The sequence below is a fragment of the Montipora capricornis genome, chromosome 10 (assembly GCF_036669925.1).
Source record: "Montipora capricornis isolate CH-2021 chromosome 10, ASM3666992v2, whole genome shotgun sequence".
Taxonomy (NCBI): domain Eukaryota; kingdom Metazoa; phylum Cnidaria; class Anthozoa; order Scleractinia; family Acroporidae; genus Montipora; species Montipora capricornis.
This window is the reverse complement of record NC_090892.1, coordinates 62,606,134-62,618,633: the sequence shown is the minus strand read 5'-3', so window position 1 is coordinate 62,618,633 and position 12,500 is coordinate 62,606,134. Positions and strand designations below refer to the sequence as shown.

Here is a 12,500-nt window from a genome sequence, read left to right as displayed (position 1 = left end):
TCCAAGGTACTCAACGTCTGATTCCCATTTGTGGACAGGAAATTTTGCACTTTCCATGACACTGGTTGCTTCCCTTTTGAACTTTTCTAATTCCTCCACTTCTTCCCCCGTCTGCATCAAATTGTCTACGTATGTGTTCTCCCTTAAGGCCTGGACGGTTTCTTGAGATTCTTCGCTTTGCTGATCGTAATGATAGTTGAGGGTAGCACCTAGCAGAAATGGGCTAGACTTTCCTCCAAAGGGGACTCTGGTGTACCTCAGGTGTAGTTCTTTGCCGTTTATGTTAAACAGAAACCGGAATGCGTCTCTATCCTCCTCTCTGACGCCAATCTGCAAGAACGCCCTTTGAATATCCGCTAGAACAAGATGGGTGGACACGCGTGCTCTGATCAAAATGTCCCACAGTAAGGGCTGCAATGATGGACCCGTGTACATGTATTCGTTTACACTGTTGGCCAGAGGGTGTGGTTTCGCACTGGCATCGAAAACCATTCTTACTTTTGTCGTACTTGCACTCTCTTTAACGACTGGTTTGTGTGGCATGTAAAAGGTGCGGTCTCCGGTCGGCGTTTCTGGCGCAACTTCCACTATTCCTTCCTCTAGCTGATCTCGCACTATTTTCTCGTAATCTTCTCTCAACTTCTGGTCCTGGCTCAACTTCCTTTCAACCCTGATTAGGCGTCTCCTGCTTGGCTGTTCGTTTGTACTAGACAAGGAACTACCTGGAATCCAAGGCACGCTCACTTCGTATCGGCCGTCTACTGTCCTTGAAACTGCTATACACGTCCGACTGATCATCCTCTCCTCTGTCCTCCACTCCTAACACATCTAAACTGTAGAGCTTCTCGTACTCGCTAGCCTCCTTGACGTACATACACTTGTCGTCTGCGTACTCCTCTCCTCTGCGTATGATCCAACCGAACGTCGTGCCCTCTACTATGGGGTCCTTGGGACGTCCCTTGAATGTTTGTTCGGTTCGTATTTTGCAGTAGGTGCTGTCACCCAAGATCATGTGTATAGGGTACTCTTCATTCGCTGTCATGTAAAATTGTTTGTCCCGGGCGTGTTCGTATTTTGTCTTCAACTCCCTAACAGTTGGTCTTCTCACGGTTGTGAAATCCTCCATCTTACTGCCAGTGATCTCTACTTGCTCACTTGTTCTGTTATCCAAGGAATCAAGTCTCACTTCAAATATGGGCATGGACTGTTTCTGGACACCGTTGATAGTGAGAAATTGGCGTGACTCATGGCGTTTGGGCTTCAGGTTCAGCTTCTTGATTGCTTCTTTCGATATGAAGTTTCTTCCAGAGCCCGTGTCCACGTAAGCCCACAAGATGACTCTCTGAATCTTCAGCGGAATGATGGCTGGTAACGATCGATCTTCTGAGCCAGGGTTGTATGCGGTGAACACCGTGCCATCAATCGGTCCATTTAAGGAAGGTCTGTCACACAGGCTTGTGTGGTGTTTCAACTTGCAATTGAAACAGGGGCGACTTCGACAGTAATTCGCTCGATAACCCTCACAACCACATTTGCAGCACAATTTCTTCTCGTGAAAGAACTGCCTTCTTTTTTCTAAGGTATTGAAAACTTCACAGGCTTCCTCCCAGTGGTCACCTTGACAGTATAGACAAGAGGGGGCTCTAGGCTCGAGGCCATTTTCCCTCTTTCCTTTTGTGTACCAGTGCCGTTCCCTTCTACGTAAGTTCCCACTTTCAGCCGAAAAGTCATCAGCCTTGTTTCTTTGGAGCCATTTTTGCAAATTCTCGATCAGTTCTTCCATGTCCCATTCTTCCCAATTATGGTCAACTCTAACTAGGTCGGGTTTTACTTGGGGTAGCTTCTTAAGTGTCGTCATCACGAACCCCCTCAACATGTCCTCCTCCCCCAGGGTTTGCAGGGCATCGAAATTTTTGCTTAATCTTTCATAGAAATCTCTTACTTTATCGTAACTGTTTCCTCTTACTGGCGTCAAGTTTATGATTTCGTCCATGTGGGCATTTACTACAAGCTTAGTTTGCCCGTATTCCTTTTGTAATCTTTTCCCACGCCATTTTGTAGCCCAAAGCACTGCGTTTAAGGTTAGATACTCTTTCTCTTACCTTGGGGACGACCATCTCAGGCAAGTAGCCAAATTTCTCTCCATCTGAAACCGGTCGGCTGTGTACTTGCGTGATGAACATATTCTCAATTCGGATCCAATCTGATGATGTGCCCTTGAAGGGTGTGATCCTTAACTTGGGAAGCTTTGCGCGAGTAGCTCTTGCGGCCGTTTGCATCTCCAACCTTTTCTCCGCCACGCGTAACTCAGTTTCTCCTCCCAGAATTCTCTCTCTTGTTGTTGTCGTTCTCGTGTCACGCGCTCCTCTCGCTCCCGTTTGGCCTCCCAATTTTGCCTTTCGATTTCATCGTCTCTTTCTCTTTGTTTAGTCGACAGTATCTCAGAAATTTTGTCCTTTTCCTGTATAAAGGGAGAAAACCCAATCTTTTTATCTTTCTTCCATTGTCGAACATCTCGCGCTGAAACTCCAAAGTCCAACTTCATGCCTTCTAGTTGCGAAATAAGATCCGATTATTTGGGTCCCTTGTTTTATGGCAATCTCCATCTCCATGTAATCGTTATTTCCGATGGCTCCATGTAGTATTTCAGCTTCGTAACCTCCTTATCGATGTTTTTCTCCAGCCGCACCATCGCCTCCGAAAGTTGTGCTCTATCGTCCATGATGTGATTACTTTACTGCTCCGGCCACGCGGTCAGTCAAAATAATGAATTCCTCTCTCGTTGTCTCCGCCGTTTCCCAAATCCTGATCCCAGCACAACAAATGTACCGAACTTGTGGGGTACACTCAAACTCACAAAAGATTCCTTTTAGTCACTTCGATTTAATTCAATCAGTCTCACTGTCTCCTCGCTTACAAGTCTCGTTTCACCTCAAAACCTGTCAAAAAACTCTACCCTATCGGATTTCAAATCAACAGCTACATCCGATGAAACGCAATCACAAGAGTTCCGATCAGATCATGATGAGTCAAACCACATCGTTGGCTGTGTTAACGGTAAAGAAAAAATTGTCTCCGAACCGCTTTTAATCGGTCAGGACCCAGTTTCCTCTGTAGTTTAAAATGGCCCTAAAGATGAGCATCGTCTCGAGTGGCAGTGTAGGCCAATCCTGCAAACGGTTATGTGCTCATGCTTGACTATCTAAAAAATCCAGATCAGTCAGCGTAATTCTGTCTCATGTAGTCAATCAGCTCATGCCTGACTACTTAAAAAATCCCGATCAGTCAGCACCAGCGGCACCAATTTCGTTGTTACTCAAATCCAAACTAGTCAAGCATGTGTTGACTTTGAGAGCCTCAGAAAGTGATTTAGCGCCAGCGGTTCCAATTTCGTTCTGACTTAAATCCAAAGTAGTCAAGCATGTGTTGACTTTGAGAGTCTCAGAAAGGGATTTAGCACCAGCGGTTCCAATTTCGTTCTGACTCAAATACAAAGTAGTCAAGCATGTGTTGGCTTTGAGAGCCTCAGAAAGGGATTCAGCGCCAGCGGTGCCAATGTAGTTGTGATTCAAATCCAAAGTAGTCAAACGTGTGTTGGCTTTGAGAGCCTCAGAAAGGGCTTCAGCACCAGCGGCACCAATTCTGTTCTGACTCATATTCAAAGTAGTCAAGCATGTGTTGACTTTGAGAGCCTCAGAAAGGGCTTCAGCGCCAGCGGTACCAATGTAGTTGTCACTCAAAACCAAAGTACTCAAGCATGTGTTGACTTTGAGAGCCCCAGAAAGGGATTCAGCGCCAGCGGTGCCAATATAGTTGTGATTCAAATCCAAAGTAGTCAAGCATGTGTTGACTTCGAGAGCCACAGAAAGGGAGTTAGCGCCACCGGTACCAATTTCGTTCTCACACAAACCCAATGTAGTCAAGGATGTGTTGACTTCGAGAGCCACAGAAAGGGAATCTGCGCCAGCGGTACCAATTTCGTTCTCAAACAAATCCAATGTAGTCAAGCATGTGTTGACTTCGAGAGCCTCAGAAAGGGATGCAGCGCCAGCATCACCAATTCTGTTCTGACTCAAATTCAAAGTAGTCAAGCACGTGTTGTCTTTGAGAGCCCCAGAAATGGCTTCAGCGCCAGCGCCACCAATTCTGGTCCGACTCAAATTCAAAGTAGTCAAGCATGTGTTGACTATGAGAGCCTCTGAGAGGGATTTAACACCAGCCGCACCAATTCTGGCATGACTCAAATTCAAAGTAGTCAAGCATGTGTTGACTTTGAGAAATTCACAAAAACGGTTTTCTCTCCGGCGACTAGGCCATGTCACAGCTAGGTATGTAACAAGAAAGGTCTGCCCCAAGGTCTGAAGTAACTTAGATGGAAGGTTACCGCCATGACATTTGCATTCCAATATACAATCAAGTGCTAATTCTAAAATTTCTTTTTTGCAATTCTTCATTCCCATATCGGACGAACTCGCAAGCTCTGCTATGCTTTTCACCAACGAAACTGTCATCTCTTCAGATGTTGCGGACAAAATACCACTCATGAATAAAACCACTTGTTTCAGTTCATTCCTGTTCCTTTCATCGGTCACTACTGATCTACAATCTGTGTCTCCATCAAGGATCTGATAAGCAAGATAAAAGCCAGCAAAGAACTCTTGAAAGCTTTTATGCAGAAAGCAAAAGCGCGAGGATGGTTTCCTCCTGCTGCCACCGGTCTGGATCGAAAGAAACCCAAACTTGATCAAATTACTGGAACTGCCTTTAAATTCATTCTCGTCGAAAAACAACTCTCCTTTACGTAAAGACTGCAACGCCATGCATCCTAACTGCACCAGGTCATCCTTGTAAATTTCCAGTAGGTCAGCATCACTGCCTGTCGATGATCGATTTTTCTTTTTATATCTTAACAAAACACATCGCACAATTTCTGTGTACAACTGTGTCCTTTCCGGTGGAAGTACACCATTGAAATCTTCAATAAGGATGCAAAGCAAAGCGGTATTAAGAGGATTCTGTGTCAACGGTCTCAAGTCTACATTTGCAAAAAAGTGAAAGTCAAGCTGTTTGAGTAGCTCTTTTGCCAAGTGTTCCATGCCTTTAAAGTACTTAAGAATGTAGTTCTTTGCGTCTTCAAGAGTAAATCCCACAATCTCCCACAGGGTGTCACAGTACCGCCTCACACTCTTACCAGTTTCATGGCGTGATGTGATAACAATGTGGCAATTGGGTAACACTTTACTTTCCAGAAGGTCGTTGTACACGTCAACTTTACTGGAATCCATTTCATCAAGTCCATCAAGCACTAACAGAACCTTGGATTGATTTTGTCGAATGAACTTGAAGAACCATTCCTTGTCTTCTTCGTCAATATCAAGAGGAAGAATTTGGTCATCAATGGCCTCCCAAATATCAGTTTTAATATCACGACACCTTAAAAGCAACAGAACGTCAATCTCGGGAAAAGACTTGTCCCATTCTTCTCGTTTCATTGCCCAGTCATATGCCAGTTTCTGACAATAGGTCGTCTTTCCCATGCCTGGGTCTCCTTCAATTAAAACCGTGCGTGGCTTTGCACAATCTTCATGTCCTTTAAAGATAGCTGTCATGTTGGTGATTTCATCAGTCAATATTCCCCGTGTCTTTTCTTTGCCCAAAATCTTTAACTTGGTAAAAATAGCATCGAGAGGAAAGCTAAAGTCATCAAGCCATGGAACAGGAAAAATGATTTTTTCACGAGTACTGTAGAGCTGACGGACCCTTTCTATAATACTGGCAGAATATGGTAAATCTGCAAAAGACAAAAATAATTTTAAAAAAGGTGTTGCCTGCAGTGATCTTTTTTTTTTTTCGCTCTAACCTCAACCTTATTCTGTTCTTAATTTTGACACTATGGAAGGTCCCGTATTCAGCAATATTTGAAAAACAAATAACACTACGAAAAAATGTAGTTTGATAGTAAAGCAAATTACTTATTCCCATTGCAATGTAAACGTCATGAGTTTGAGACTGATCTTTGCGCCTTTCATGCATCCGGGTTCCAAAACCTACATGTATCAAATGGTGAAATACTTCCTTACTTTTCAACACAAGATATCATTTGTTCAGAAAAAACGTTGTAACAACAGGTCAAGTATCCACTCGAAAAAAGACAGAATTCTCTCAAGGAGTGGTTATCATATAATATTCTCCCTATAATTGACTGTAATTTGTAATATTAATGGGGAATAACACACATATCTCCTGAATGAAAATTAATCCTTTAATTATAGTTTAACTACAAAACAATTCCACCATCCACTTAAGCAACTTCCAAACCTTACTTACCTTATTTTATTTTATATTACTTTTGCCATTGTATATTAGATTTACAGACTACAACAGATGCCAGAAAAAAAGATTAATGGTTCACTCACATGAAACTCCAGATGGACATTAATTTAAAAAAGATACAAAATACGAAGGTTTTACTTCATCTGTGGTAGAATTAATACTTGTCTGGAATAGAATTTTTAAGTTTCTCTCTGAAGGATGCCGGAGATGCAGAGCGAGTTTTATCAATAGAGAGAACGACGAAAAGGAGGGAAGACGAAAGGAGCTTGCATGTCTTGTGTTGTAGCCTGACATTTCCTTTCAGTGATTTGAATTTATTACCTTGATCTTGCTGACTGTGTGCGCTGCTTCCTGCAGTTGCTGAGAGAACATCAGCACAGCTTGCTTCTGGATGCACAGGATCTATTGTAAAATAACCAACACGCTGTCACGTTAATAACAAGAGAAACAGCAAGAATTTTATTGGCACTGTCAAAGGCAAATAATTATATTAACATTTAGAAACTAGACAGAAGGAAGAACCCTTATGACACAGCTGACTGGGAAGAGAATGGCACTAAGCTAAATTAGGAAATTGATCACCTAAAATAAACTATAATTTAGAGATGTAAATGCAGCTGTATTCGAAAACATAGTACAAGTGCTGAAAATCAAAGACAACACACATCAGAAAGCAAACCAAGTCAGTAGATCTGTATCAAAATAGCAGAAATACATGTAACTAGGACTTTGACAGTAATACCTATAATTATAAACTGAAACAGTAGGTAAGTTGGTATATTGAAAGTGGAAGAGAAAATCATTTCATGTAAATAGTACAAGGTTTTCATTATTGTTTATCAGAAAAATATAGCAAATACTAAACTCAAACAGCACAAAAAACACCCCAAGATAGTACATCGCAAATGTAGGGCATACGTAAAAACGGCGTGCGAAAAACACCCCCTTTAACCGCAAACAAAAAACCTAAAGAAATTAAGTGATGTCACGCAAAAATAGTAATGCAACTGTAACAATAATTACAGGCTATATCTGGATAAGATTTGACCAAAACAGATTTTTCAGCTGCATGTGGTCAACTCCAGTTTGATTATTGTTGACACTAATCCTTTCTTGATTAGTTTTATCACACAACATCCAATTTCGACTTAAGTAACTTCCAGACATCTTTCAGTGATCTGTATGAAGTAGTTACCTTGTTCATGATGAGTGTTTGTGCTGCTTCCTGTAGCTGCTGCTGCTGCTGCTGAAACAACATCAGCACAGCTTGCTTCTGGCTGCACACAATCTATTATAAAATAATCAACATGGTCTGTTGTTAGGTTAATAGAAAAAGCAACAGCAAAAATTTAATTTGCACTAATGAAATCGCATAACTTCCCGCATAATTGGTGCATAATTCCCCAATTTTATCGCATCCTATCAGAAGCCCTGTTTATTGTAAAGCAGTCAAATTAGACTTAACCACAAGGAGCAGTTGTCCATCCTTGATGGTCAGCACTCTGCAGAGATGATTAATAGACATATGCCCCTGGATCTTGTGAGGTTTTCAAACCAATATGCACGATTGAAACACATTGTGTTGTCATTCATTGTGTTTTGAAAGGATTCATTGGCATTTTGAGAAATGTTTATCAGTAATCTTCCAACCTCCTGGCTGCCTCGTTTGACTGATCTTATTTATCAGTGTTAATTTATCGACTAATCACGCACTCTCTTCCCTTTGTGCGTGGATTGCCAGGGTTTCCCAGGCATGAGAGCCCTTTCCTTCTAGAAGTTGGCTACCACTAGACATTTCAGGCACCCAACCTACACTGTATGCCATGCAGCTGGTAATTGATGGTAATAAACAAGTAGGGCAACTAAGAAAATTAGTGCTTTTACTTTATTTATTTTTCAACAGAAGACATCAATCCTTCAAAATGCTCTTGTAACATCAGCCAGTCAGGGCGTGAAATGTGCGCCTAATAAAGGCACCAATGCAACTAAACTTTTCACTTTGGTGACTAAATCCTGAAAGGTAGTCGCCGAATTGGTGACTATAATGCTTTGTCATACCTTACGTAGAGATACAGTGAATAAAGAAGATTTTCAAAGATGAATCTGCGGCAAACTTCCTTGTTAAGTTTGTTTGCAAAACGCAGCACATGCACCTCTCACATCAACAACTAGACGACAAATTGGATTTAGGTGAGCTTGAACGTTGTATGTGACTCAACCTAGTGTCCACTTCGTAGCATGTGCAAATTTTGCAGGCTAATCTTTCATCGCATCTGGCAACCACATTCCGCAGTGTCGAGTTTGTACATTTAAATTTACAATGAACGAGGAAAGTATTGGATGTGTGGAAAGTGATTGTAATGATCTGTTTAATCAGTTAAATAATCACGACAGCAGTTACTGGAAGAAGATATTTTGGCATTTGCTCGTGCATTGGAGGCCAAATATGCTGAACAAAAAGAGTTCATAAGACGTCTTCATTTTAAGGCCCACCTGGGTCTGCCAGCAGAAGAAATAGCAATGGCATTGATTCCTGAAGAGCTGCCTTTGCAGCCAAACTAACTCTTTTGCGAAACAATATTTTTTTCCGGCCTGTAAAACCATGTTTGGCAATGTCACTTAATGATAACAATCACTATAGACCATGCAGTCCACCAAGCTCATGTTGTAAACATTCATTTGTTGTCTTTAAAGTAATAAGTGTTTTTCTTCATACTGTATTATAAAGGACAATCATTTATGAAGCATGAATGAAAGGACAACTGTTATTGTAAGAAGACTTTTCCTTCCATTTGTTGGAAAAATGCTTATTGACTTATTAGTTATTACTTACGATCTTTTTTCAACAATGTAATGGCTACAATCTGGAACAAAACCTGTTGGGACAAAGCGGCATTTTTGGTACTCCAACCACTTATCCAAATGTTCAGCTTAAAAGCCGCCCTTTCCCCTCCCCCCAAACTCAATGTTACCTTATCTTGGATGGAAATATGCTGTAGAACATATGACAATACTCAGCAACATTGACTGAGGGGGAAGGGGAGTGGGAAGGGGGGAGTAAGAAGGGTGTGTCAAAATGAAGGTGAATTAGTGTCACTGTCTCAACAGTTTTGTCGGAGATTGTCTGCGATCGCATAACCTAAAGAAATAGCATTAGTTCAGTCTGTAGTTTTTCAAACCAGGGCAACAATTTTTGGACAGTTCAGTAAGTGTGACTCGAGATATAATTTTGTAAGGAAAAATAGCTAATTAACCTCATTAGTGAGGTCACAAAAGGAAAGAATTGTGTGTCCTTACACTGCAAGTATAGTTTTCCGGAGAGTAATTGAGGCGAAAAGACGAACTTATGCAATGTTTGTGTATCAAAAGGATGTGTGGCCAAACAACATAGCTTTCTATCTACATAGGGTGAGTTTCTACCACTAAACCAATTTAGTAGACCTAGCAAGGGGACCGCAAGGGCCAAATTGATGCAACAAATGCAAAGGTCTTAATAGAAGTGGCACGGAAAAGGGTGCTAAAAAACCATAAAGGCGGGAGAGTCATAAAAGTTATTATTTTTCTAGAGCTATGGAAAAGGAGTCCTCCGGTGCACTCAGTATGAAAAAATGAATGGTGAGTTGTTTGCTTGCTTCGTGGAGAACAACTATGACGCCATGTGTATGCTGGCCAGAACGGGAACATCCCGGTCATTGATTCAGGGTGGAGCCCCCAGTCAAAATTGTGTCTCTGAACGAAATATGTTGGAACGCAGGGGTTCTCAGCTATTAAACATACTAACCAGTGCCCAGAAGCCCGGACATTAATCCTACAGAAAATTTATTTCATTTAGTGAAGTCAAAACTTCACAGAGAGGCGATTAACTTCAACATCAGGAAAGAAACATACGACGAATTTTCCACCCGTGTGATTAGAACACTGATGACATTCCCAGTAGAAACAATCAATATCTACCAGACTTGATGGATAATCGAATATTCCGAGGAAAAGGCTACAGAACAAAATATTAGAAGTTATATATCTTAAACAGTTTCGATTTAAGGTGTAAAACTCACCCTTTGAGAAGTCTGAGAAACCCACTTACAAATAAATGGAATGCTCTAACTCAATTATCATTTATTTACTCAAAGACTGGATGATCGTAAATGTCACGAACGAGGAAGGAAAATTTACTTCAAATTGATATTCTGTGGATGTTTCTGGTCAAATTATAATTTAATATGGCTTTCTTGAAGATTTCGTACCTACTTACACGATTAACAGCGAGTTTGAAGCAAGTTTCAACGGTTAACAGCGGTTAACGCAACATCTTTAAGGAGAGGACTCTTTCAATTGCTTGTTAATGCGAGCGATGTCTGTTAACCATCAAAAACTCTTGTTAACCGTAGCTATATTTCTACAGCTCCTTTCTATAAATGACATGTTAATCGACTCATGATTGCTGAAAGACTTTATAGACGTTAAATAAAGTCGCTGGAAGACACCAAGTAAATTCCTTATGTTACTCCCTTGGGATTTACTTTCCATCTACAGGCCATCATGTCACTTTGACGATCATCAATTTGTCCACTTTTAACAAACATTATGGGGCCTTTAGAGTGAGAGATGTTGCTTTGTTTCTATATCGATAGAAATGTCCTGTTCAAAGTGTGTTTTTGGTGTGGGTAAATGAGCAACACGCCCGTCAAGCAGTAATAAAAGATCGCGCTAAGAAAGTCATTTCAAACAGATACATTAAAATCCGCAACTCTCTATAAGATTTTGCTCAAGACAACAATTCCAATACTTAAAACATGGCTTAGGAACCTGTCAAAAAACGTATCTTTTCAAACAATTTCTCATTTTTCGGCTTTAGAAACGTTACATGTTACAGACAATCTCGGACAAAACCTGTTGAGACAAAGCGGCATTTTTGGTATTCCAACCACTTATCCAAATGTTCAGCTTAAAAGCCACTCTTTCCCCTCCCCCCAAACTCAATGTTACCTTATCTTGGTCGGAAATATGCTGTAGAACATATGACAATACTAAGCAACATTGACTGAAGGAGAAGGGGATTGGGAAGGGGGGAGTAAGAAGGGTGTGTCAAAATGGAGGTGAATTAGTGTCACTGTCTCAACAGTTTTGTCCGAGATTGTAGGTATTGAACTTGAATAAATTTATTTAAGTTTGTGAGTTTGTTCTTTCAGTTGTGGGCTGGGCAATTTTGGGTGACTGTGTGAATCAGGAGCAATTTATCCTCCATTCTTAAGAAATGGACGTCACCATTCTTCGATTTGAATCGCTAAAATTAATCAAAAGATCTTTTTGCTAACTTCATTTTGGAGGGTCTATCTAGAACAATGACAGCGTAAGAAAAATGTGTTAACTTTCTCTTTAAGAATGCCGACGACCTTTTTGGAATTGGCTACCACTTTGAAAAATTTAGGAGCCAAGTGGCTACCAAAAAAGAAGTTAATTTCACACCCTGAGCCTAGTAAGTTTTCACTCCCAACAACCAACCTGCAGCTCTAGAAGTCTTCATTTTACACTCCCCCTCATTCAGTTTGTCCTTAATTCTGTTGTCATTATCTTTCCACTGCTTCAGAAGTTCTTTGAAATGTTCCTCATCCCATGAATTTATTTCTTCTTCCTCCATTTTACGAATGGCATCTTCATATTCAGCTCCGCCCAATCCTACCAGCATTTCCTGGATCTGCTTTCTGTATTTACAGAATTCACCATCACTAACAGAGGCCTCTTTAGTATGGGCCGATACTGCATTCACACAATACTTCAAACGTACAATGTAAGACTCACAGCTAGTGTCAGAGGAATGGGGAAGTAGATCCCAGCCAGTGGCTGGAGGACTCAGGTTACAGATTGTCCTCAGAAGCACAATCAAGAGAGAATTGTCAAAGCTTGTGGATGATACTGAAGAGCATTCAACTGGATACAATTTACTCCACTGCTCTTGACTGAGGATTCCTTCTTTTCGAAGAGACCGAAGCTCAGAGTGCACTGGCTCACGTTTCAAGGTACTCCAAAGGTCTTGTGGATGAATTACTCTATCAAACACATGCCTCAACACTTGCGACCCCAGCCTGACCAGAAGGCAACATAACACTGTGTACTTGGTTTTTCCATCAACAGCATCTGAAACAAGTGTGAAAAAAAATCTCCAGGGC

The 12,500-nt window shown here is 41.1% G+C and overlaps 2 protein-coding genes across 2 annotated transcripts in view; both read right to left on the bottom strand.

Annotated features, from left to right (window-relative positions):
- LOC138021147 (uncharacterized) overlaps window positions 1-492 on the bottom strand; it is a 516-nt gene extending 24 nt beyond the window's left edge. The window contains exon 1 of the mRNA XM_068868009.1: window positions 1-492. This exon is cut by the window's left edge and continues 24 nt beyond it. Coding sequence (XP_068724110.1) covers window positions 1-492 — 492 coding nt within the window.
- A 2,782-nt stretch (window positions 493-3,274) lies between these two features.
- The window catches only part of LOC138021146 (protein NLRC3-like), a 29,339-nt gene continuing 20,113 nt past the window's right edge, over window positions 3,275-12,500 (bottom strand). The window contains exons 4-7 of the mRNA XM_068868008.1: window positions 11,836-12,500; window positions 7,529-7,621; window positions 6,655-6,735; window positions 3,275-5,791 (exon numbers count right to left, since the gene is read on the bottom strand). The exon at window positions 11,836-12,500 is cut by the window's right edge and continues 62 nt beyond it. Coding sequence (XP_068724109.1) covers window positions 3,282-5,791; window positions 6,655-6,735; window positions 7,529-7,621; window positions 11,836-12,500 — 3,349 coding nt within the window. The 3' untranslated portion in view covers window positions 3,275-3,281. The remainder of the gene's footprint in view (window positions 5,792-6,654; window positions 6,736-7,528; window positions 7,622-11,835) is intronic.